Below are 27,919 nucleotides of genomic sequence, written 5' to 3'. Positions count from 1 at the left end.
ATTCTTAAACAAGAGGAGCAAAATGTCCTTTTTATCAGCTTCTCCGGAAACAGGCCTATAAGTCAGCCTTGCTCATGGTGTAGCAAAGGAAGCATAGAAATCACCTTATTATACCATCGGGGCCATCTTAATGGATGACCCCATGCCCTTGGAGTGCCCTGAACGAGCGACAAAATCGCCACATTATTATTGCTGCAGTTGAACTAATTGCTAATGAATGGAAGTCCTTCACAAGCCTGCCTAAAAGCTCGTAAATTTTGCCGATTGTAGCCCGTGCGAGATTAAGCTTTCGCTGGGGACTCAACTGTTGACCCAATAAACAGCCGGAATTGGCAAAAACAGCCCTACGGAGTGCGAGGAATTACCGACTACTGTTATCGCCGCTATCGGTGTGACATTAGCGACTGACCCGGAACTTTTCCCCATACACGACCGCACAACCGTTCCCTCAGCAGGGCTGCTTCCAGCTATCGCTTCGCTGCCGCAGTACTGTTACCAAGTGCAAGATAGGGAAAACGACCTTCAGCGACGTACTTTACGTGATCGTAGGTATTAAGGGAATCCCTCGAGGGATGTGTGATGCTTGCAACGTTATCGAAGACGCAACAGATCTTACCGTTATCTACTCCCTCCATGAAGGTCTAAATGAGAAGTACTGCTAATAGCTTCACGTTTATAATGGTATGTGTATATTGAGGGTGTGCCTCCCTATATAGGCAGTCCTTAGGTTTGGCTTACAAGGTATACAGACTATCTATGATTCGAATTTACAATAGAGAGAGATCTTTTGCAACCACAGACAGTTTCACATTTGAAAGGGCAATGTTTTGTGTACTTCATTTATCTAGCGGTAGATATTGCAATTTCAAAAAATAAAATAAAAATGTGCATATTCAAATCATTGCCTTTAGTATTTTTGCATATTTTGAAATCTTGGAGCTCAAAGGCTTAAATCGTCAGTAGTTGGGAGGCTTTAGAAAATATGAAGCTTTAGCGCAATAGTATTCAAATCAAGAAATCAAATCAAAGGTAATATGTAGTAAGCAGCTATAAAATTGTCTTTAATAATCATGTTTGCTGGGAAACTTTTATTCATTATTTTCTAAATTGGAATTTGTCAGTGAAGGTATAGTTCAGTTGTAGAGCATTCAACTGCAGATTGAGAGGTCCTTGTTTAAATCCTGAGCACTCCTTACTGTTTCTTTCCTGCAAAATACAGTTTTGCGTTTGCTCACCAAATTAATAATAATAAAAACATTCTCCCAACAATAGTGTTTGATAACACTATTGTTGGAAGAATTAGTTATTAGCGCAGTAGGAAGGATGCTATCAGTTCACACCAAATGCCTCAGTGTTGACCAAGCTGTTCAGTATCCTTATTATTATTATTTTCTGATGAATGAATGACTAGATAAGGTATCAAGCAAGCTATTCTTAGTAATGTAAGAGGTAATTTGCCATGATTGTTGTTTATGCCATGGTTTGAGGAGAAGAATGATTTGATTTTTTCCTTATCTTGGGGTACCATCATCGTCATACTATCAGGATTAGTGAAAGATGAGAGCACACAGAAGTTGCACCATTGGCCCTAGTGGAATAGAAAGCACAACTATTATATGCAGGAAGCAAATTTTCTGTATTTAGCCTATTTAAAATCAGATTGGGGTTTGTTGGTAGTTTCCCCTACACCTGTTATGAATTGTAGTATAGGCTAATTATTCAGGTGGAATTTTGGTCTCAAGCTGGAATGGAAAATGAAGGAAAATGAAAACAATTCTAGTTAGAATTATTTATTTTATGTAGAACACTTATTTGGATCAAAAGGACAGAAACAGAAATCAGACAATGAATAGGTGGACTATACAATAGAGGTCATTCCGTTTGGCACCAAAGGAGGACATGAAACTGAAAATGGCTAAGTGAAGGGTATGTTAGATGAGGTCATAATCTGAGTTACCAAGATGAAGGAAAATGACATCCATAATGTATTTGAAAGGAGAGTTACTGGTTAATAAAGGGTCAAGTGTGCTAAACAGGGTGGTGAGGATTATCTAGTATTCTGGTATGTAATGAACTACTGTTTCAGGTCATCACAAACAGCAAATACCTTGACATTCCCTACCACCTTGATCCATGGAACTGCAATAAGGAATCCAGTTTGAGTTATAGAAAATTGAAATGTCCAAGGAACATGACCTTGGTGTTTGAGTATTCGAAATGCAACACATCAGAGTTTAGATATATGTAATAAAAGAAGTCAGTGTAACTGTCAGAATTTGGAGAGCAATAAAAAAAAATGACAGCAAATTAGCACAACAAAGTGTGTCAAAGAAGTTTTGAACGAGAGCAGATCATATCAGGGAGTGGAGAGGAATTTCAAGTTTGGCATAGGATGGCATGTCTAACAAAGGCACATGTGCTGCCTTTTGACGAAAAGAATTGTGGGAGATTTATTTTGGACAGTTGAGGTGTACAGTAGTTGAAGTTGCCATTAAGAATAGCAGGTGCAGTTTGGATGATGAAGTGGACATAGAAACTTTTTTCTATGCATTAAGGATATTTTTTATGGATTTTGTTTTTATTTATTTTTGGATTTTTATTGTCTTTTATGGATTTTTTAGAGAGTTGGACTGCATGGATTTGCTAAAGGGAGGTCATGTTTTAGTAATCTACTTACTTATTACAATTAAGTGACTGCTTCCTTGAACAGAGGAGAAGGATACACAGTAATATACTTGGATTTCGCAAAAGCTTTTGATAGAGTGCCTCATGATAAGTTGACAGTCAAACTAGAGCAAATGGGGTTGGATGTTAGATTAGTGCATTGGATTTGAGACTGGCTGTCTGATAGGTATCAACAAGTTGTGTATGGGGGGTGCGATATCCAGGAAAGTCACTAGTGGAGTGCCTCAGGGGTCTGTTTTAGGGCCATTACTATTTAACTTTTATATTAATGATATTGGCGAAGATTTGGATGGAGATATTCAGTTGTTTGCAGATGATGCAAAGTTGGGACGAACCATAAAGAGTAATGAAGATGTTGTGGCCTTGCAAGAAGACTTGAATAAATTGTGTGATTGGGCAAGCACATGGGGATGTGAGTTCAATGTTGCAAAATGTAAGGTTTTAAAATTTGAAAAACAAAGATGGGATGCAGAATTTATGCTTGGTGAAAATATATTGTTGGAGGTAGAGGAAATAAGAGACCTGGGGATGATAGTGGATAAGGATCTAAAATTTAGGGGACACATCGCCAAAATTGTGAAGACAACACAAAGACTTCTGGGAATGATGTGGAGGACACTGACGTGTAGAAGTAGGGAGATTCTTGTTCCATTGTATAAGGCTTTGATTAGGCCACACATGGACTATTGTGCCCAGATTTGGTCACCGGGTTTTCAGAAGGATGAAGAGATGTTGGAAAGGGTCCAAAGGCAACTGATTAAGGTAGTTTCTGACCTCTGGAATGTTCAGTATGAGGAAAGATTGAGAAGATGTATTTTGCAGAGTCTGGTGGAGAGAAGGAAGAGGGGAGATATGATAGAGACCTACAAGTTGGTAAGGGGTTGTTATAAGATTAATGGTGGAGAAGTTCTACAGAGAATAGTGGGAGATCAGGGGAGAACCAGAGGTCATCCCTGGAAACTGTATAAAGAGGGTGTGAGTAGGGGAATGAGAAGCAGGTTTTTTTCGTGCAGAGTTGCGAATGATTGGAATGCCTTGCCTGAGAGTGTGGTGTCTGCAAGGAGTTTGAGTGTGTTTAAGACACGGTATGATGAGATGTGTGTGTGATAAAAGGACCTCCCAGATGAGTCTTTGACTCCATGTGGTCTTAGGTATTAATAATAATAATAATAAATTCCAAGATTCAAAAAAAAAATACTTCTCCAATTTTCTTCTAGTTTGTCTATCCCTTTCCTTTTTTTTAACACCTCTTCATGTGAGATTATATATAAGTTAAACAAGAGACCTTTACTATATCAATGGTTTAATAATGGATATGTCCTAGCACATTACTTAGCTAATAATAATAATAATAATAATAAATTCCAAGATTCAAAAAAAAAATACTTCTCCAATTTTCTTCTAGTTTGTCTATCCCTTTCCTTTTTTTTTAACACCTCTTCATGTGAGATTATATATAAGTTAAACAAGAGACCTTTACTATATCAATGGTTTAATAATGGATATGTCCTAGCACATTACTTAGCTAGAATTATACATTTTTCTGTGATAACTAAGGTATGCATTATTGTGCAAGAATGATAAATAATTTTGGAAGCCAACATCAGATTTACAAATACTGAGGTCTTTACAAAATAATCATTCTGCAAATATCTATTTTTCACTTGAAAGAAGCTATGGGCAATGAAATGCTTATTTTTTACTTATTTTTCCGAGTTTGCTGCAGAATTTTTCTGTAATTTTTCTTCAAAAAATTACTGCAAGTAGTACACAGTTAATATAAATATAATAATATTTATATGTAGAAATAAATAAATCCTATAATGCCTTCTCATTCTCCAAAAGGAGCAGGTAGCACTCTTTTAACCTTAAATCCCAACCTTTTTGGAATTTTTTGAAGCCAAAGCAGCTAAGCTATGCCTGTTAATTGCATTTTCTACTGGCCAGTTTGCTTTGCAGGATGAAATACTTAGGTTTCTGTAAGGAGAAATCTTGCTGTCTCCATATCAAACTAACTCACTATGAATTTGTAGACTGCTGGTCTCTACTTTACATCACCACCACCACAGTTGGGTATGCGCTTCTGTAGAGCTAGACAAAGGTGATGTTCTTGGTATTCTTAACTAGTATTTATTTGTATATGTGTCCTTCTGTTAGTTTTGCTGATTGCAGAACTAAAAATCTGAGTTTCTGTAGGGAAAAATTCTACTCATCTGCATCAGAGATCATTAACTCTGGAGTGAACAAAATATTCCTAGAAAAATTTTCTCTATTTAGTAATTAGATTTATGTCTTTTTTTCTACTTTTTACACCATAGAGGTCACAATGCCAGGGAGACAAGTTAATAATATTGATATTATTATTATTATTATTACTTCTTGGCCTCTGGGGTTATAAGAGTTTATTTTATATATTTTTATGTTGAATTCTTAATGTTGGTGCATCCACTACCCTTTATGTAATGACTTGGGAGTAACTTTCACGTGCCCTATTATTTAGTGTCCTGCAATAATGCTCTTAAATCTATCTGATGAGCTTCTCTCACTTATAAGTAATATAATATAATAAATCAGGGTGCTTAAAGGTCAAAGTTGTATAACTGGGAGGATACCTCTATGTAGCCTTTTAAGGAATATGGTGCACCTTGTTAGGTATCTACCCAGATAAGGAATGAACGAGGCCAGCAATTTGGGATTCAGCTTACCAAATTGTATTCTTATTGGCTTAAACCACAATATACAATGATGATACAACATGACAGAATTTCATGCTGACTGGGATGTCACTTGGTTAAACAAAGCTCCCGTTTTTTTCATCAGGGAACTAGAGTGAACAGCAAGAGGTCAGCTGCTGGAAACATTACAACTCATCATCCACAGAGTTCAGGATTGGTACTGTCAACGTAAGAAGCATCGATAGAAAAGAAATGGAACTAGCAGAAGAATTGGATAAGTTCCCAATTGATATAATAGGTGTGACTGAAATGAAGACAAAAACAAGTGAGATCTTTCTGAGCAACAATTACAAAATGTTATATTCAGGCAATAACAATCAGGGAAAAAAAGGAGTAGCTATAGCATTCAATATCAAATATGAGGATTGAATGGCAGGCAATGTCAATAGAGTGATGTGGACAAATATCAGAATTGGGGGAAACTGGACAATGAGACTTATTTGTGCTTATGGTCCCACAGAAGGTTCTACTAAAGAAGAAATGAAGAATTTTTTGAGGCATTAGAGAAGGCAGCTGACAGAATGAAAAAAAAAAAGGAAAAGTTGGTCCTTGTTGGAGATCTAAAACAGCAGAGTGGTACATGATTACCAGATATATAGAAATGTTTTGGGAAAATTTGGAGAAAAGAGCAAAGCTAATAATAATGGTGGTAAGTACGTGCTAGATTTCTGTTCAGGACATGAACTAGTTATTATCGACACCATGTTCCAACATAAAAATGTGCACAACATGAGAGAAGATGAAGGAAATAAGTATCATTGACTGTGTTATTGTTGATAGCAATGTTTTCCACTGGTTCAGGGCACAAGAGTATACAGAGGATTTAAAATAGGAAGTGATTACTATTTAATTTTGAACAGAATAAAAAATGAATTTCATATTAAAAAAGAAGAGTATGTAAGAAAGTTTTAAAATGAATCAAAGTTTGAGTAGCTTTCAGAGGTGAAGTGTAGACTCAAATACACAAACATCATCCAAGAAAAAAAATGAAAAGGTTTGAAAACAAGAACCAAACCTTGGAGATTCAATCACAAACCTTAAAGAAAACTTTAATTCAGCCATTGTGGTGAGGTTGTCTGCAAGGATGGAAAAATCAGAACTCCATGATGGACTCTGGAAGTTAGAGGCAATCAAGGAAAAGAAGAAAGCATATTGAAAGTTCCTGGCAAGAAAATTGCCTTGTGCTCTTAGAGAATACAGAGAAAAATGTAAGAAAATTAAGCCTTTGATAAGAACATAGAAAATAAATATCAGGAAGGTAGCAAAATATTCTAAAGGCTATTGAAAAAAGTTTAGAAATAGAGGAAAGAGTATTGTAGAAGAAATCAGATGATGAAGATGATGTAAAAACTGAACATAAAGATAATATAGATATCTGGAGTAATTATTTTGAATTTGAGATTGCTAAATGAGATAAGCAGTGCTAGCATGGTGGGAGGAAAAAAGCCCAAAAACCTGACATGTGGAAATGCAGCTGGAGTAGATGAAATCGACCAGCAATGGTTAAATATGCGGTCTAAAAGTTTTACAGTGGCCGCACTGCATAATTCAGAAAGCCTGGTTCAAAGGATCAAATTTTGGATGATTGGAGTCAAGCTCTCGTAATACCCATCTATAAAAAGGAAAATAAAACCGAATGTGAGAATTGGAGGTATTTCCCTGCTGAGTGTTCCTGGTAAGATTTATTAGTATACTTGAGAAATGGCTAAGAAAAATTGTGGAAGGAAAGTTTGGTGAAGAACAAGCTTGAATTCAGACCAAATAGAAGTTGTCAAAATAAGATTTTCACTTTAAGATAAATAGTTGAGAGATCTTGGAAATATAACAAGGATTTGTATTTAAGTTTTGTCGATCTGGAAAAGGCATAGGATAAGGTACCAAGAGGAAACCTCTTCAGAATGCTATAGTTATGTGGTGTAAATGGGACATTTATATTGAGCAATACATAGTCTCTATTTAAGCTGTAAGTCAGCAGTTAGAATTGAAGGAGGTCAGAAAGATGGTTTGATGTTAAATCAGATGTTTAGCAAGGGTGCACAGTATCTCCACTGTTATTCATTATCTATATGGATCACATTATGAAGGAAAGTGGCATTAAATCTGATATCAAAATTGGCAATGTTAATTTTAGCTCTTTACTTTATGCAGATGGTGTTATACCTCTGAATAAATCCAGTTACATGTCTGCAAGATTCCCTAAGTAAATTGAATAACTGTTGTAAGAAATTTGGTATGAAAATCAGCAGTAAAAAGACAAAGACAATGAAAATAATCAAAAACATTGAAAACATTGATGTTTTCAATGTTTTTCACTAATTCACTTTGAAAACTTGTTCAACAGAAAACAACTTTATTGTTGAACAAGTAAAGCACTTCAGCTACTTAGGCACAATGTTTAGTGGAGATGGTGAATTAAATATGGACATAGACAATAGAATTAGTAAAGTTGGTATGGTAGGAACTCATCTGACTAAAGTTATATGAAATAAGAAAAAATTGGTCAAAAATGAGGATATTACTAAATAACTTGCCATTGTTAGCATTCAGGATGTTAGTAGAGCTAATCTCAGGTAGTAGGATCACTTAAACAGAATGGGAGAGAAAAGATTAGCCAAACAAATGTTTATCAGGATAGTAGGAAAAAGACTGAGAGGAAGACCAAGATGTAGATGGATTGATACATTAAAAGTGCCTTAGAAGACAGAAATATAAGATCTGATAATGTTGGCATCTTGACAGATAACAGATTAATTTGGAAGAATTGTTCATTGGAAGTTAGTAATGGTGTAACTTTTTTTCATGTAGTACTATCATAATTATCCTTCACCCCCCCCCCCCCCCCACAATGGTACATGTCAGGAATTTGATGGTGAACGTGATGCAATTAGTCTTGTTTGCCAAGCTGAACAAATTGCATTCTTCAATCTATTTTTATGCTCAGTATTCCCTGACAATCTTACCTCTTAATTAGTTAATTACCTCTGAATCCTTTCCAGTCTGTCTTATTTCCTAGACATTCAGAAGACCCAGGTCTGTGCATATGTAGCCTAAAGAATGTACAGTTTCATTATTGCAGGTTATCAGTATCTTTCTCACTATTGTGGAAATCCTTATGACTTTTGCAGCTGCACAATGTGTCCCTTAATCTTGTTCTTTATCTTAATTTATCTTAGATCTTTAACTCTCACTTTCTGGTGCATAGATTATTCAGCACACTGTATTCCATTTTGAATAATGTTCAAAGCTTTACTTGGTATTAAACTGAAATCCCCACTGTCCATCAACCCAGCCAGTTCAAATTTTATTGTCACCTCCAAGGATGCATTACAGGTCATTCTCTGCCACAGCCCACTGTGTACACTACTTAGTCCTCCATATATTGCCCACTAATAGTATTTTTGTCTGTCAGGTGTGTGTTTTTCAAATCAAAAGGTGCTTTGCCCTTTTGATTTGAAAACAACATGGTCAACATCAAGACACTATCAGAATTCTCTATTACCATCTCCAGTTTTGTCATCTATGGATGCCTAAATATCTTATTTTGAGTCTTGGACTGTGCTGTCAACATAAGTTGCAGACACTGCTCTCACATACCCAGGTCACCAGGCTACTATCAATTCCCATAATTAAATCAGGTTTACTTAATATCTTGAACAATCCACATTCATTGACTTTTGGTCTCCTTTCTTCCTTCACTTTTTTTTTTTCTTTCTTCCTTCTTTGCATTACATACGCAGAAAAATAATAATTACATATTTCTACTATATGATTTGCTGCTGTCTCCATGACACCATCTCCAACTGCCCATGATTATATTTGGCATGGTCTACCAGTTTTGCCATATTCTATGTTTTTCATCTTTACTCCCTCACACGCACATGCATGCGCGCGCACACACACCTACCTCGTGTATCTGTAAACTATTCTACTGTTTATACCTTCTTCACATCTTCCTACCACTTTCTACCTAATCTCACTAAGGTAGAACTAAAAAGTTGGTATTTGCACTTTAAGTAGGGATGAAAATAAATAAAAATGAAAACATGGATATAATTTTTTTAAAATAAATCTTCTAATGCTAAATTTCTAAATTTAGCATTTCTAGACTTCTAAATTTTATATTCCAAAAGGAATATGTGAAACTTTTTTAATTTTTTTAGAAGATTGATTGGTCAGTCAGTTTCTACCCTTAACCATCACTGATAGATTAATCTATTATTATTAGCAATTTCAAGGACATCGTGGGGGTTAGTGTAAAATAACTGCTCTTGTCTCGTGGTCCTGTCTTAAATCCTAATGGCCATATGTTAATTGTCTGAAATAGTGCAGGCTGATTTTTACCAGTTGCAGGGTTTTCTGAGTTGCATTGTTAAAACTCAATTTCTGGGAGAAAAAAGGGAACCCTACTTACATGCTTGTGCTACCAATCAACTAACTGGAGGACAGAGCCCACAAGTGGGGGATTCAGGCCCACAGCAAAAAATAATAAGTCTCCCGAACCCCCGATGCAAGGACAGACTGACTAATGATACTGTCGAGAAAAACAGACTCTCAAACTAGATCACTGGGCCCCCTGCAATTTGTAATCCCCCCCCCCCTTCTATCGGTCTGAATTCAGGAAGTAGATGAAAAAATGACATAGAAAAAGTTTTCTGGTTAGTAATTAGAATCAGACATATAACGGTCCTTGGTGTTATGTTGTGTCGTGTCTTCTATTTCATTTCTGTACTACTTATGAATTAGCAATCATTGCAAATGCTCAGTCATAGATCATATGTGATGCATAGTGTGCATTCTCAAATCGTCTACTCAACTCTCTCCCCCCCCCCCCCCCCAAGATTAAATCCTGAGTGTGCTACTGCTCTAAACTGCCTCTTAACCTATCATTAGCGCCTCCGTAGCGCAATTTGGAAGAATGACGGTACGTTTCGCCCTTCAGTTGGAAAAAGCCTAAGCTCTAGTCCCGTCATGACAGGTGGAATCTTTATATAGACTTTTTTCAATTGAAAATGGGTTATCAATCTCATATGGAGGTTAGTAGGGTTTTTTCTCCTGGAAACTCGGGTTTTTCATCCTGCATACAGAGAAATCAGCCCTTCAGAACACACACAGTTTACAGACAAAAAATACTAGCTGTGGTAGTGGTGGGCAGTAGATGGCGCTGATGTAGAGGTTTGGTGTAGTGGTGAAGACGGAGAGTTGTACAATAGATGTCCTCCCGCGATGAGTCTTCGGACTCCTTGGAGGTGTCACTAATAATAATTTCCTACTTCTTAGTTCTACATTTCCTATTTTTCACTGGATCATGCCTGTTTGAGCACCTCCTATGTTAGAACTGCATGGTTGTGAGCAAGCACACAACCACAGGAGGCAATATGGAGACTTCGTTTACTCTCATCAGGTCAAGTACTAATAAGTGCTCAATTTAGTGAGAATGAGAAGGAAACTTCCTTCTCATTTTCTCTATCACATGCTGTATTATGTAATGGTCCCTAAGAAACTCGCTTGGAGTATTCTTACTTCTTTCCAGTCGGTGTCATCATTGCGAAAATCTACGAGGCTGGTCCGAAAGGTTCTTGGCCTAACAATGAAAAAAAAAATTTTATAACTTCAAAATAATTTTTATTTTTCAACATAATCTCCCTTAATACATTTATTCCACTGATGCTCCAGTGCCATTATCCCATCCCTCTAGTGGCTCTCAGTAACATCTGCAAAATACCCCTCTACAGCTGCAATCACCTCTTGATTCGAAAAACTCTGACCAGCGAGGAAAGGAAGAGATAGAAATCAGAGGGAGCGAAATATTTGGAATACAGTGGATGTTGTAACAATTCATTGTGCAGATCCCTTAATTTTCCTATTGCCAAAACACCTTTGTGGACAGGTGCATTGTCCTGATGAAAGATTATTTTTTTCTTCTGCAAACCAGGTCTTTTCTCACAAATTTTTTTATCTAGTCTGGTTAAAAGATCGGAATAATATTCTCCGGTTATTGTTTTACCCTATTCTAGATAATTAATAAACAAAATGCCCTTAGCATCCCAAAGCACCGATGCCATGACCTTTCCTGCTGATGGAACCGACTTTGTCTTCTTTGGTACTGAATAACCAGCTTCTGTCCACTGTTTTGACTGTTGTTTCGATTCTGGTGTGTAATGGTGAATCCAAGTCTCATCCATAGTAATAAATCGACATCCAAAATCAGTTTTAATCTTGTTAAAACGCTCCAAGCACTGCTCAGAGATTTTCATGCAAGTGCGTTTTTGACCTGCTGTAAGCAAGTGCAGCACCCATCTTGCACAAAGCTTTTTCATTTGCAATTCATTATGCAAAATATATCCTACATTTTCTTTTGAAATGCCTATAGTCTCAGCAATTTCATGCACTTTGACATTTCCGGTCATCCAATACCATATCGTGCATTTGATCAATGATTTCTGCTCTTGTTACACTTTTTGTATGTCCTTCATGTGGATCATCTTCAAGGCTGGTACAGCCACGTTTAAACTTGGCAGCCCATTTCTTAATTGTTGAAAACAAAGGAGAAGAGTGCCCATAAACTTTTATGAACTTTGAATGAATTTCTTTTGCCGTTAAACCTTGTTTTACAAAGAATTTTATAACTACACGATATTCAATTTTATCCATTTCAAGGGATACAGACAACACTTTTGCTTCAGACAGCTGTATAAAACAAAATACTTGATAGAATGACTTGCAATTTCGCATGGATGCTTATGACAGATGTACCAACTTAGAAAAAAATAATCTTGCCGATAGTGTTGCTATCTATGTTCGAGGCCGAGAACTCTTCAGACCACCCTCGTACTATGATGAACACTTACACTTGACCTGTTAATGTTATCTTCCTAGCCATCTCAGAGGCATTCCTTAAACAATCAAGCATCACTTTTCAAAATGAGTGAGGAAACAGGGTACTTTATGTACTTCATGTGCATATTTGCAAAAAAAAAAGTTTACAAAAATCAAATATTGATTTTTTCAAATAATTCAGATTTTTGCCCATGAATTTCAGTGAATTACCCATAATTTTTTAATATATAACATCAACCAACATCAATCAACAGTACAGAGAGAGAGAAGTGTAAAAAAGTGTCAAATCAGCTCAAAGCCACTTAAATCTACTGTTCCATTTTTGTAATTTAAGTAATCATAAGTATATAAAATATATATATATATATATATATATATATAATAAGTATATAAAAGAAGGATCATAAGTATAAAATTTGCAATTTTAACTTTTGATTTTGTTGCATATAGTTGCACCTCTATATCTGATATTCTATTTTCTATTTCCTTCATCCAGCAGAGCTGTCATCATCTATGAGTAGCTTTCAAAATGTCTATTTTGCTTGGTAATCACCTTCAGCCAGCAAATTCCACATGTATTTCAGCATGTGGAGTCTAATAAATAAATAATACCAGGCAGTTTAATAAAACCATATGCTCTGTCTTTAAAATATTTTATGCACATTGTGACTGTGCATGATTGCAAATGCCTTACAATCATGCACTCAACTTTTCTCTAAAATCCTGGAGGAAAAGAGCATCCAGACTTGTAATATTTCACTGCAAGCATATATTCCATAATGCTGCTCATATCTTTAATTCTAATTTAACTTGCTGACCTCTAAGGTTCTTTGTTACAAATATCAGCTACTTATTCCTTTTTTGGCTTGAGCTCTTTCAGTCCAGTCCAGTCTAGTCTAGGATTCCTGTCTCAGCTAAGTCTTCTTGGCTGTTATCCTCTCAGCACTGCCACAGTCTTCCTCTAGGTCACTTTCCATCAGGTTTCATCTTGCATGCTTGTTTAGCCATTCTCTCTTTGCCTACATGTTCAAGCCATCTTAATCTGCAAGGATTTATTTCATCAAATTCTTCTTCTCCATTTACCTATTGTGTCTCTTACAGCTCCAGACTCTTTTGAGAATTTTATTTTCAAAGATCTGCAAAGCTTTTGCATCTTGGGTTGCTATGCTACACTTTTCTGCTCCATACAAAACAATAGATCTAATGATTGTCTTATATTTATTTCTATTTTAATCCTGACAGAATTTTGGAAGATAGTAAATGCTTTAGTGAATGATAAGATTTTGTGGAGACATGCATTTCTGTATGCATTTTGTTATCTCAAGTAACTTGGTTGATTTGTAATCCTACTTTTTCAGCAGAAGTTTTGAGTTTTCTGAAAGTTATTCTAATGTCTTCAATATTTTCTCCAGCTAGGCACATATCATCTGCATATCCTAATATTACTATTCTGCTGGTGTTGTTTTTTGCAGTTTCACAAATACATATTTCTAAAGCCAAGTGAAAAAGGATGTGCAAAAGGGCATCTCCCTGCTCCAATCCCATCTGAATAGCAAAAGGTTCAGATCTATTAGCCAGTACTATGCTTGAGTTGTCAGTGGTGCAAATTTTGATTAAACACGTTATGAGGTCCCAGTTCATTTAATACTCCCCAAAAGCCTTCTCTATGAATGCTATCATTTATTTTATTTATTTATTTTCTAGTATTTGTCAATGTAAAAATCTGGTCAAATTATTTCTTTGGAATTCTGCTTGATATTTACCTATATTTTTATTTTCTTCAGCATAAAGTAAGATTCTTTTTAGTATGATATTAAATAAAAATTTATAGCCTGCTGACAGCAGCGATATTCCTCCATTATTTTCACATTTATTTTCGGTTCCTTTTAAATATGTTGAAATGATTAGTGACTGTTTCCATTCTGAGGGTTTCTCTTCTTTTCCATATTAAATTTAGCAGTTTATGCATATGTGTGATATATTCACTTTCACTGTATTTGATAAATTTCGCTACTATTTTGTCAGTGCCTGGCTTTTATTGTCTTTGAGCTGCTTTATATTTTCTTCTACTTTGCCAGTGAAGTTTAAATATTTCTGACTGACAGGTATAATGAGTATTCTGTTTAAGTCTCAGCAGGTTCATCACAGTTCAGGAATTTATTTGACAAAAAAAAAAAAAAAAAAAAAAAAAAAAAAAGTTATATTCTTGTTTTAATCCTTTACTTAAGTGTGAGCAAACAAGTTTCTATTCGAAGTTCATGATTAGACTATGTGTATGTAGTGAATATAACTTTTTTTTTTTGTCAAATAAATTCCTGAACTGTGATGAACCTGCTGAGACTTAAACAGAATACTGCTACTGACTCCATAGGTACCTAGGTATCCTATAATACAGAGCACACCATTTTCCTTTCAGACATGTACATTGCTATGCAATATGCGAAGTGTCACTACCAAAACTTGTTTCAACCTTTAAAGAAGAGTATTTAAGAGGTCCTACTTAAAAAACAGGACACTGGGTCTCTCTCTCCCTCTCTCTCTCTCTCTCTCGCTGTGTGTGTTGGCACTGCAAAACAACACTGTGCTAGAGCTAAGCCAAGCTAGTAACTGGTCAGCAGAAACTAAATCTAGTGGTAGGGTAAGTGTCCTCTGGATGACCTTTGTCTTCCGTGTGTTGAGGCTTAAGTGCTCCGAAGAATTCATGTTGGAGGTTTAATGGAATATTAACAGCACTGAGAAAGCATTAAAACTAATTTTAATGCTTCCAATATTTCGTCTCCATCACGGAGACATGATCCATTCTCCGTGATCGCACTACCAACATACCACTTGAACACGATCCCACAAAAACTCAAGTTAGAAAATTAAAAAACCTACTTAAAAAAGTGTCTTCCTGGCCTCCTGAAATTACAAAAAAACTCAAACCTTTTGGTTCTCGTCTCCCCCCCCCCCCCCCCCTGTATATACGGTTTACCAAAAATCCACCAACCTAATCTCCCCTAAGACCTATAGTAGATGCCACAATGCACACTGCTACAAATTATCCAAACAGCTAGCTAACTCTTTGACCCCCCCCCCCCCCCTCACTGGTCTTACCACATCCTATGTAAAAACTCTACCCACTTTAAAAACTTAATTGAAAATCGTACTTTAAATAATACAGACATATTGTTCAGCTTTGACATCATCTCACTGTTTACCAATATTATCCTAATTGACACCTTAACACTTAATACTAAGAAATCAGAAGGAAAATCGTTTTTCTTCTGATATCTTAGATCTCTTTTCCTTTGCCATCAACTCTGGTTATTTTTCTTGGAAGAGCAAAATCTACAAACACATAGAGGGAATTGCCATGGGTTCCCCCCTCTTGACAATTTTTACATAAAATATTTTTGAAAAACTAGCCATAGACTCTTCCCCTCTAAAACCTTCTATCTGGCTAAGATATGTAGACGATGTGTTCTCTATTTGGCCCCATGGCCCAGACACATTAGATTCCATCCTCAGTCACCTCAACAGTCTAAATACAAGAATCCAGTTTACGATGGAAAAGGAAAATAACAATAGTTAACCCTTCCTAGACACCTTAGTAACACGCCCTCCTAATGGTAGCCTTTCTTTCTCTATATATAGAAAACCTACTCACACAGGCAGATACATTCACAAACTCTCCCACCACTACCCCTCTCAGCAATATGGCATTATTAAAACTCTAACCAGTAGAGCCCATAATCTTTGTTCCAGTGAAACTACTCTTTCAACAGAACTCAAACACATACACAACACCTACCTTTCCAATGGCTACAGTGACTACAAAATTAAAAAAGCAATCAAGTCCTTTCCCATTCCCCGACCATCTCTTCAGAAGGACTTCAGAAATGCGATCACCATACCTTACATCCGTGGTACATCAGAAAAAAATAGCCAAATCATTAAAAAAGTACAACCTCCATACAGTTCTTAAGCCCTACCGTAAACTTGCTACCCTTATCCGTTCCTCCAAAGACCAGCTCCCTCCTATTTCAGTGCCTGGGGTATATAGAGTTCCTTGTTCCTGTAAACTGACTTACTTTGGACAGACACTTAACTTTAACACTCACTAGATCAGCATCTATCCAGTTAGAAGAACACAAGTCATACATCTGCAATCACGATTATGGTCAATCTGGTCTTGCAGACCATGTTTTGGATACAACTCACAGGGTCTCCTGGGAAAAAACCACTATGCTCCACCATAGTAAATTCAAAAAAGAAAGACTGTTTGTTGAATCTGCTTCTGCACTCAGGAATCAACCTAATTTAAACAAATATGGTTGCATCAAACTTCCTAAAATTTGGGAAACATTAATTATCAGAGATCCCTCTTTACATCATAGGACACCTGCAAATGCCCATAGAGGGTGCACCACCTAGATAGGACTTTAGTTTCACTCACTAGTGTATTGTATTGTATTTGTGTGGTGTGTGTGTGTTGTTACAAAAAGTTTTTGTAATCCCTGAAGATGTCTCCGTGACACAAAATATTGGAAGCATTAAAATTAGTTTTAATCCTTTCTCAGTGCTGTTAATATTCCATTAAACCTCCAACATGAGTTGTGTCTTCATTAGATTAAGACATTTTCAGTTTGTTGTGTGCTACAGAAGAATGTTTTCTTCCATTGGAGTTATATATCACCACTACAATTAATTAAAAGTTCACTATTTTAACTTTAAAAAAATATTTTTTTTCTTTTGAAATAATGTTCAGTAAATAACAGTATTTGCTTTATTTAATGCTAAACTGTCTTTCTTTAACACATTGGCCTAAAGTGTAAACTTGCTGTCAGTGTCAATATGTTAAGTTATGCATATGATACAAGATAACTCTTAAATGATATCCTAATATAGAAGCTAACAATGAGTTATCTTGTGTTTGGCAGTCAATGTGTTAAATTATCAATACGTATATATGTATTTAACGTAAGGTTTCCCTCACTTTTATTACATGATATAAACTTTATGAATAAATAAATGTTATGAAGAGTTTTATACCTGAATCTCAAAGGTTGTACTGTTCTTTGTGTGCATGCATATGTCATTGCTGGGTTAACATCAATTGAGTTCTGCGGCCAAAACTGAAATAATATGTTTGCTGGGGGGGGGGGGGATATTCTGCTGTATTACATTGTTTTTCACTCAGCAGCTTGGTCTGTAGTCCCCTTGCTTTAATCTGAGACTATGCATATTGGATGAAATGGTTGATAATGAATTCTTATTAGTGTTGGTGTTTATTGTTTAATTGAAGATTATTTTTATACTTTTTAGGACATTTAAAAGTTCGTCATCACAAATAAAAGGATCTTATCCAAGAAAAATGACTCACCAGAAAACATCTGATACTTTGTGTTCTCTACAAGAAATAGTACCATTACAGTCTCTTAGAGTCCGTTCCCGTATCTGGCGTGCTATGAGAGCAGCTTTACCATTCCAGTTGGCAGTGGTTTTACTTTATTGCTTAGCCTGTCTTCTTGAACCACATTGTTGTGATAACCTAAATAATCTGAACTTTTCCTTTTGGCCACACTTGCGTTATGTGAGGGGTCCACCTCCAATTTGAAATATAATGTGGAGAGTGCCAGGAATTATCCAAAATTTTAAATTTTTCCATTAGTGATGACACCACATATCCACATGCCATTAAGAGTTGTGAAGGAAGGTGCACGGACAGTAGCATCCTGCCCTAAATTGCATGTAGTGTGCTTCTTGATGTTGACCAGTATTCAGTGTAATTGTCTTTGTTAAGTCAAATGGAATTGTAATTAATTATTAGTATTTCATTGTTTAGGTTTCTTTGACTGATCACTAACTGTGTACAAGCAGCTCTTGATCAGTTAACACATTGATGAAGTATTTTTTTTTTACAATGTTTTAGAATGTCTTAAATAGTTAATGTCAAGATTAGCATTGATATTCAGGTAGTATGATTTAATGTGCACTCCTGTATTCTGTGTACTTGCTCATTCTGGTAGTGATAGTAGTATTGTTCCATTTGATGGTTTTAATTGTTATGCGATTCCATTCTCAGGGGGTAATCTACTAAAAAAGAGGGTTAATTTTACTAAATATGTAATGTAGACCAGAATTTCAAGAGATTTAAAATTATAAATTGCTCTGCAAAAATAATATAGCAATTTATACAATAGCATTTTTTTTTTTTTTTTCATATAAAAAGTTGTCTTTCATCTTTCATGATTTTTATCTGTGTGGGGGGGGGGGGGGTGGGGGGGGGGGGGGGTGGGGGGGGGGGGGGGTGGGGGGGGGGGGGGGTGGGGGGGGGGGGGGGTGGGGGGGGGGGGGGGTGGGGGGGGGGGGGGGTGGGGGGGGGGGGGGGTGGGGGGGGGGGGGGGTGGGGGGGGGGGGGGGTGGGGGGGGGGGGGGGTGGGGGGGGGGGGGGGTGGGGGGGGGGGGGGGTGGGGGGGGGGGGGGGTGGGGGGGGGGGGGGGTGGGGGGGGGGGGGGGTGGGGGGGGGGGGGGGTGGGGGGGGGGGGGGGTGGGGGGGGGGGGGGGTGGGGGGGGGGGGGGGTGGGGGGGGGGGGGGGTGGGGGGGGGGGGGGGTGGGGGGGGGGGGGGGTGGGGGGGGGGGGGGGTGGGGGGGGGGGGGGGTGGGGGGGGGGGGGGGTGGGGGGGGGGGGGGGTGGGGGGGGGGGGGGGTGGGGGGGGGGGGGGGTGGGGGGGGGGGGGGGTGGGGGGGGGGGGGGGTGGGGGCTAGAGGGCTCTCAACACTTGACGTTATTTTATAATCACCCGGTATATTATTTTAAATGACTGATACCGAGGGATAAAGAGATGACATGGTTTATTTAAAAAGGTACTACTAGTTTACTAGTTTCGTTGAATGGATCAACTTCTTTGGATATCACAATCAAAGAAATATACAAAAAATAACAGAGACTTAAAAATTGCATTAACAGTACTAGTCCGAAAAAACAGTAGTACAGGTATCCCAAAATTCACGCAAGAAGTAATTTTGATAGAAAACACAGGTTTTTAATTAAAAATTGTAATTTCTTATTGATTCATAAAGTATACAGTATAGGGTTATGCATGGAATAGCATATCGGGTAAATGGCCACCACGGCTTTTGCTGGCACATACGCACTCTTTTGTCGAAATTTTCCATGACCGTTTTGCATAAATGTGGCTGAATTTCGTTGATACAACGCTTAATTTCCTCCTTCAAGGCGTGGGTGGTCGTGGGCTTGTTGGCATAAACCTTAGACTTCAAAAAAACCCAAAGAAAAAAGTCCAACGGCGTTAAGTCACATGATCTGGGCGGCCAATTCTGATCACCAAAACGGGAAATTACACGACCAAGAAATGATTCGTGCAGTAATTGAATTGTTTCTCGGGCTGTATAGCATGTGGCACCGTCTTGTTGAAACCACATGTCGTCCACATCCATATCTTGCAATTTAGGCACAAAAAACTGGATTATCATGTCGCGATAGCGAGCACCATTAACTGTTATTGCCTTACCAGCCGCATTTTCGAAGAATGGACCGATGATGCCTCCAGCCCAAAATCCGCACCAAACAGTGACACGTTGTGGATACATTTGTTTCTCAACAATCACTCGTGGATTTTCTGAACCCCCAAATGCGACAATTTTGTCGATTAACGGAGCAATCAAGATGAAAATGGGCCTCATCGCTGAAGATGATTTTGTTCGAAAAATAAGCATCCACTTGTTGTTGTTCCATAATCCATTCAACGAACTCTCTTCGCTGTGTGTGGTCATTTTTAACAACCCTGAACTGTCAGCTGTCAAGTTGTCTTTTGGCAACACTTTACCGCACAAATGGCGCTAAATTTAAATCTTGCGTGAATTTTGGGACACCCTGTACAATTTGAAAATAGTAATGCGTGCTTGAGTTCCAAATAAAAGTTGACTACGTGCTGTCATGAGTGCGACAGTATTGAACAGAGGCAATGTGTGAGTCAGAATGATTGAAACTTAGGGAGTTATTGAAATGGGAAGAATCTAAAGCAATTTCTCTGGACTCGACAATCTTTCTTTCAAGTTCATCATAGCACACATGAATATTAGAAGTTTGTGTCCAGTCCACAATGTGTTGGCGGCCTTCATCTGAGTTAACGGAGAAAAGAACGTGGCTAGAGAGAGCACTGGCTCTAGTCCTGTTGTAGGAAATATCTCTACAGTGTTCTTTCAGACGAAGAAGAATGGATTTAGCAGTTTGGCTGTAGTCTTTCACCAAAACTAGCTAAAATTCTCAGAAGAAATTTAACTTCAGAACTTGCTTCATTACGCTCTCAAAACTTCGATCCATACTTAGTAAACCTAAAGAGAAGCATCTTCCAACTCAGTTTCTAGCAGTCTACAAGATCTTATGTGATTGTGGAAAGCCATACTACTGCCAATCTGCTAAATCCATCCTTCTTCGTCTGGAAGAACGGTGTTCTTCGTCTGTCAGGCCCTTTCCAATATATATATATATATATATATATATATATATTGGAAAGGGCCTGACAGCAGATCTTCAGTTGTTTGCTGATGATGTTAAGATAGGCAGGGCAATCAGAGATGCTGATATATAATTAACAGGGTGATTTAAATATCCCGAAAGTGTGGACGAAACGATAATGGCTATCAACCCAGTGTTAGTAAGTGTACAGTTATGGACTTTGGTGTGATGAGCTATCCAGTGGTGTGTGTGTGTGTGTGTGTGTGTGTGTGTGTGTGTATATATATATATATATATTAGTAGGATTATTCTTGGAGCTATGGTGGACAGAAATTTGAAGTTCAAGGGTTATATTAGCTTCTGTTCCATGTATCTGTTCTCTAAAACAGCCTTCCTCCTCCACATTAAGCAAGGACTACAAATTTCAGAATCTTAGAATTTTTACTAATGTTATTTTTAATAATGTGAAATTTAGTTCCAATGAAATTAACTTTAGCCAATTAGATTAGTAACAATAATGCTGTTCATTCAAAGTGCTTGAATTCAGAAAAACAGCTTAAAAACATTTTTAAAGTTTTTGCCTAAACTATGAAAGTATAATTATCAAATACTTCTGGGACTGATGGTATTGTTTACAATGGCAATTCAACTAAGTAGTTGTTTGGGATTATGCAAACTAAGTTTAGTAGGCTAATGTATTATATCTGTTAACTGCGCATGTTCTGTAGTCCTGTTTTCTATTTTGCTTAATGAAACTTGATTTTTTGAAGGAAAAACCTATCATCTTCCAGTGAGACAGTGAGAGTCCAGTTAGCTTCTCTTCAGCTAAAAAGCTTTCTTAAAGATTCTTTGCGTTCTAGATGGGATCCGAACTTAGATCTTTTCAACTAAAGCGCATTTTGCAGACTCCTCAAAACAATCCAGACTAGTTAAAAGGGAACAACCCCCCCCCCCAACAATTCCGTATAACAACAATCATATTTACGTAAAAAGTCTTTTAAATCTTTTGAATTTCTAAGTGCGCCACTAAACAAGACAATGCTTTGTTACGTTGTGCAGTTCATTATAATATAATATAATATGGGTTAGAAAAATAGTGCGGAAGAAACCCACTTAATCTCTAAATGAAGTCAGTGACATGTACGATATTTTAACGCAGAAATCTTGACAGTATTTAACGCAGAATTGCTATAAAGTCTCCCTGGTGGCCATATTGGAAATTAGTGTTTTATTATATCATCCTCTATTTCTATTAGAACATGTTATATGTATTATTTTTTGTTTATTATCAAGTAAAAAAAACTATTTTATTATAATGTTAAAAAACAAAACAAAACTTTTATTTTGCAAATGTTTTATCCTAACGAATAAAACAGATACTACTCTCGCTTCACATATCGTTTGCTGGTTACGAAAGTATTATGGTGTTATTTTTATTGTTAGAAAGTGCTACATTACAAGTATATTATATTATTTGGGATATGACAAATTTATATTAACCTTTCATTGTGTTAATTAATACATACTTGGGATATATACATATATCCCAAGTATTTATAACTGTAAATGTCATCGTTAAAGAATAAAAGGGGTAAGTTTTAAGAAATGTGTATATATATAACTAATTGCATTTTTAATATAAAAGCAGATTACAAAATTAGGCCAACTGTATATTAGATATAACTTGCTAGAATCGTTCACCTTCGAATTTAGTGAGTTGGACTGTTTATACTGAAAGAAATTGGTTCAGTGACTCATCAATGGCGAATTCGGATCTATTGAGTAGGCATTTATTTTAACATTTTAGGTTTTTTTAATATTAATGCATTTAGCAGAGTAGCTAGGTTTTTAGCATCCTGGGCAAATTGTGTAGTGGGACAATTTTGATGATTGCTGAAATATCCTGACACTGTAGCCCTTGGCAACTTCCTCAATGCCGAAGTGTTCCTACCCTACTGAATACAACATACTGGGATTTTTGATAATGTATTTAAAATATTTAATTTATATTGCAATTCAAAAGAATTACAATGAATATTCACAATGTTGTTTTTGTTGTTATTTTTGAGAAGAGGAACGACTACTCTTTTATGCCCACATACTCCGATAAACGATTGAACGCTACTGATATCAAATTAGAGTTTAAATATAAAATATGAACCATATAAAAATACTCGAAATTTATACGATATGAGAGTAAAGTGAATAACGTTGTTCTCAGTTTGCGTATGATTTGCAGTACGCGTCGTGTTCATTCTTTTTTCTCAGTCATGAATTGTTCTTTCGAAGAGAACGAACGCACTGTATTCGCAATTCAGAATGAAAAACGAAGCCACACCTCTTAATTTCAGCATTACTAAATATTTCGAACATAAACGGCAGCATGTACCTAACCGCATAAATTAAATGGTTAAATTATGAATCATTTTAATAAAAATGACCTGACTTTGTATACAAACTTAAGTAAATTAAATGACCATATTACGTTAATTAAAGGTTAGTAATCATAATAGTAATAACTTGGAAACATAAGTATAAAGATGTTCATTAGGTGACTTTTGCTGCTTTGAAAGAAATAAGAAATTCATACGCTGTTCAATTACTTTTTTTTTTCTTTCTTTCTTTCACATCATATTTAGATGTTTGGATTTCTTCTTAGGTTAATATATATATAATTTTCGATACAGTGCAGAATTTTGAGTTTTTTTTTTTTTTTTAGTGATGTGTCAGCTCACCGAATTAAATCTGGGGGACTGATAAACTTGGCCATTATTCTGCATTCTATAACTTAACCTGAATTTTTCTTATACTTTGTTACAAACGGCAGCTAACGCTTCAAGATTGCAATCATGGGGCCATTTTGTCACCAGAATGCAAATCTAAGTCTGCATTCTGAAGATCGCACAACTGCCATTTATAATGCGTACGGTCTTAAGAATAAATCTCGCTCGACCAACACCACCAGCGCAACTGCCATTTTTTGATTCTCTACAATACGCTTTCAGGGATCTTGAGAAATTTAGTTAATCTACTTCGATGTCTTCGTGGTGCTCTTTAGCGTTTTCATTGGGCCTGATAAGATCTCGCCACTTTTCCCCGTATTGGGGATTCGAGCATGGCAGTTATGTGGTTATTTGGAATTACGTCCGAAGCAACTGAGGCTATGTAGTCAGTGTTTATGTCTGTATGTGTTTTTCTGGACAGTTTACTTGTTGGCAGGATGAAAACTTGAGTTTCTGGGAAGAAAATCCTTTCGGCTTCTTAATGAGACCGGCAGGGGCGCGCCGGCCATATATGCAGTGTGTGTGTGCGACGCACACAGGCGCCAGGATAGTAAAGGCGCCAAAAAGGAGGAAAAAATCACTTTAAAAAAAAAACGTTTTTTTTTAAAGTGATTTTTTTATTGGAGGGGGGAGATAGGAGCACCAACTAAAGTTTTGCACACAGGCGCCGGACGCTACTGGCGCGCCCCTGGAGACCGGCTAACTCGCGAGATTCGAACCCAGGATTTTCCAACCAAAAGGCATAACGATACTGACTGCGCTACAGAGACTCAACCTATGAGCCTCTCTAGCAGTGGCATAGCTCATAGTTATGCCACTCCCCATAGTGCATTAGTACTATTAATGTAGTACTGATACCTATAGGTTTATCATCTTTCTTTGGTGAAATTCATATAAAAAAGTAATTATTGTATTTAGTGTACTTGATCCGTCTTACATTTGGAGTTCTTATCTCTAAATAGCATAGACGTAAAAATGAATTGGCGACCAAACAGGACAAAGATATCTAATGGTAGATAAATGTCATTCCTCAGTATGAAACCACTATCCTGTTTATTGGCTACCTGAAGTAGTTTGAGAAAGTTCCATGTTTAGTTTTCTAGAGCAGAGTTTCCAGATAATAGTGACCCTACCCATCTATAGTGCATTAGTACTATTAATGCACTTATTGGTGTTTACCATCTTTCTTGGGTGAAATTCATATAAAAAAGCAATTATAGTATTGAGTATATTCGATCCGTTTTACATTTTAGAAGTGGTTTGAGAAAGTTCCATGTTCGGTTCTCTAGAGCGGGGTTTCCAGATAATCTAACTCCTAACCATACCCCCCCCCCCCACACACACTCCCCATAACGCATTAGTACTATTAATGTAGTACTGATGTACTTATAGGTTTATCATCTTTCTTTGGTGAAATTCATATAAAAAAGTAATTATAGTATTGAGTGTACTTCATCCGTCTTACATTTGGAGTTCTTATCTCTAAATAACATAGACGTAAAAATGAATTGGCGACCAAACGGGATAAAACATCTAATTTCTGTGTGGATAGTTCAGAAATCACTTAGGTCAGTAAAGAATATTTTCAAGAAAAAAATTTTTTTTTCTCTTTTCAACTATAATATTAGTGTAGAATAATGACCACGGAAGACTACTGAATGCTATGTTGCACGGTTAAAAAAATTACCCCAATCTTTTATATGTTTTCAACTTTTATTTTTATTTTTATTTATTTATTTATTATTTTGTTTTTCAAGCGACAGTAACATATTCGAGATTTACGCAGTCAGAATAGTAATTAGCTTCGTCTTTTACCACCAGTTGTGGATGATTATTAAGAATGCAAATACAAATCGTCCATTGTTATGAATGTCACCTAAAACCCCCGAAAACTGTCGTGTTAGTATTCTCTTCAGTGAACTGTATTATGTAAATCGATTCACTTTGCCATTTTGATGAAGTTAGTCGGTAGATAATCTAACGCTGATTCAAAAGCCATGAAGCGTACGGGAATAAAAACATATTTTAATAAGCCAAATCCTTCTGATATACGGCAGATCCCTATCAAAAGTGCTTATAAGAAGTTGAATGTGTAACATTGCTAAATGAACATATACAGTTAACAGATACAAATCCATTTAATGAATGGAATGTGTATTGTGGAATGACTTCCCGCAGTGACTACTCGGACTCCATGGAGGCGCTATGCAATAAAAATAATAAATAAATAAACAATAATGATTATTATAATAATAATAATTAATAATAATAATAAAATAAATAATAAATACCAAATAAATAAATATACTGTGCAGAGTATATTTATAGATTGAAGAAGAAATATGATTTACTTTAAATTGTATTCTAAATTAGAACAGAATTTCCTGTCTCTCTTGATTTATTCCTGTTGATTTTAGAAAGGCCATATCAGTATTAGTTTTTAGGGATTAGTTACAGTAGCGTAATGAACAATAGTTAACTATCACCATTCTTTTTTGAAAATATTTTCCCACTTTTTATAGTCATGCATGCATAATGTAGTGTGTACACACAGTGTATTTCCGTTTTCGTGGCGAAAAAAAAAAAAAGGTGGGGGGAAGCAGCTAATCTCGCATTCCTTTTGCGAATTCTCAAGTAATCTGAACTAACGTGTTATGATGAAACCAGGACTTCTGTTGTCATTTTTCAATGCCATTAGTGGTTACAGAGGTCGAATGTGATAGGACAGTTATCCCCCTCAAATATTTGGAGAAGGGAATGACACGCCGACAAAAATCTACCTTGGCCTTTCCTCCTTTGAGGGACGTCGCCTCACTTATCTCTTTCTCTGCTTCCTGCTGTAGGCGGCGATGATTCTCTATTAGACTGCCAACATCTGCCACGTGCGAAGTGTACACACCTGTTCCAGTATTGCGGCCGTAATTAAGTGTGGATATATATCAGAACTTAATTAATACTGCTTATCTGCTAACGCAGGTAGCAGATTTGATGCTAGACAGACAACGTATAATGTATAAGGGGGAACTGATCGTCTTGTAAACAGCGACTAACTAGTTTACAGATCACATGCTGGAAAGACAATTGTAGAGAATATCAATTGGACCCAACAGTATGATGATTATAGGATAATAACTGAGAAGCTGATTTCATGAATAAAAAAAATTAAATCAGGTATTTTATTATTATTATTATTATTATTATTATTTTGCATAGTTGAATGAATCATCACGTTTAACTTCCTCCTGACCTATTAACATCTGCGTGTGTGTATGCTGATAAATGTATGCATTCTCTGTTTTTCTGTTTCCTGCCGTCACGAACCTGAGATCTTTTGCTAATTATTTTCATTAAAATACTAATTATACTAATTATATATATTGACTGTCATCCCATTTTTAGAGAGACATGCGACTTCAAAAAACATATTCGATTCAAGTTAATTTCGCTGAACAAGAAAGCATTATTCGATACAGTATTAGACAATCATCTTCGGAAAATCATTTTATTTTTATAGACCACCTTCAGCTTATCTCATTGAATTTGAACATGATTTTGGAATCGGATTGTTGTGAAAATATTTGAATCAGTGCTCGATCATTTGTCAAGTACTTTATCCACAGGTAGCTGTATCCTTCTGATCTGATATAGCTCCCATGAAGGGGGGGAAGGCATATCAGAAGGATATATAGCTACCTGTACATAAATTACATTCTTTGCAAGCGTTGTAAACCACTTCCTTAGTCTTTATTTATTATTATTATTTTCGTGGGCTATGTCTCGTATTAAATTATTTTAAATTTATGCGCACTGCAACGTAACTGCAATTATTGGAAATTAATGCTTAAGACAAATTAAATGCATGCCAGTTAGGATTTAGGAATTAAAAGCAACAACACATTACATTGGTAATTTACTAGATTTTTATATATACAGAACATTTGGTTAACTTTGCTTGACAATACTTCCAAAAACATATTATTGTTACATTGGTCCTTACGAGATTAGCCTTCATTTTTTTTTTTGGTCGCATTGAAAGTTTCTGGTTAATTAATGTAAATTATATTAAGTAGCATATACCATTTATGTACACATTAACAAGCGCATAATTAGGATAATTATTTGCAACAAAAGTTTTTAATTTGCTTCATAAGTTTGAACTCCAATTTTCAGTTGGAATGAAGGTGAGTTTTAATCTGTTAGCTAACTTTTAATTTTATGAACAACTCTATTTTTAATTCCGTTTCATTCATTCGCGGAAACTTTAGCTCCCAAACTGGCTCTTAAAATCACGATATTTATAGTTTGTTAGCTTTAATTGAGTTATATTTTTATTTGCGACGTGAGACTCACAGGTTGGACATCCTTGAATTTTGATATACTCGTGCTACACAAAAAGATGGATGAACATATTATT

The 27,919-nt window shown here is 36.4% G+C and overlaps 1 protein-coding gene across 3 annotated transcripts in view; it reads left to right on the top strand.

Annotated features, from left to right (window-relative positions):
* Nucleotides 1-18,492, top strand: part of LOC150102479 (uncharacterized) — a 547,971-nt gene extending 529,479 nt beyond the window's left edge. For all 3 annotated transcript variants that reach the window (XM_090399126.1, XM_090399124.1, XM_090399125.1), the window contains one exon: nucleotides 17,565-18,492. In XM_090399126.1, coding sequence (XP_090255252.1) covers nucleotides 17,565-17,856 — 292 coding nt within the window. In that variant the 3' untranslated portion in view covers nucleotides 17,857-18,492. The remainder of the gene's footprint in view (nucleotides 1-17,564) is intronic.
* The last annotated feature ends 9,427 nt before the right edge of the window (nucleotides 18,493-27,919 follow it).

This window comes from Typopeltis vanoorti, chromosome 10 (genome assembly GCF_054136105.1).
Source record: "Typopeltis vanoorti isolate ZY-2024b chromosome 10, IOZ_Tvanoo_1.0, whole genome shotgun sequence".
NCBI lineage: Eukaryota > Metazoa > Arthropoda > Arachnida > Uropygi > Thelyphonidae > Typopeltis > Typopeltis vanoorti.
This window is presented reverse-complemented; position numbering and strand designations above follow the sequence as displayed.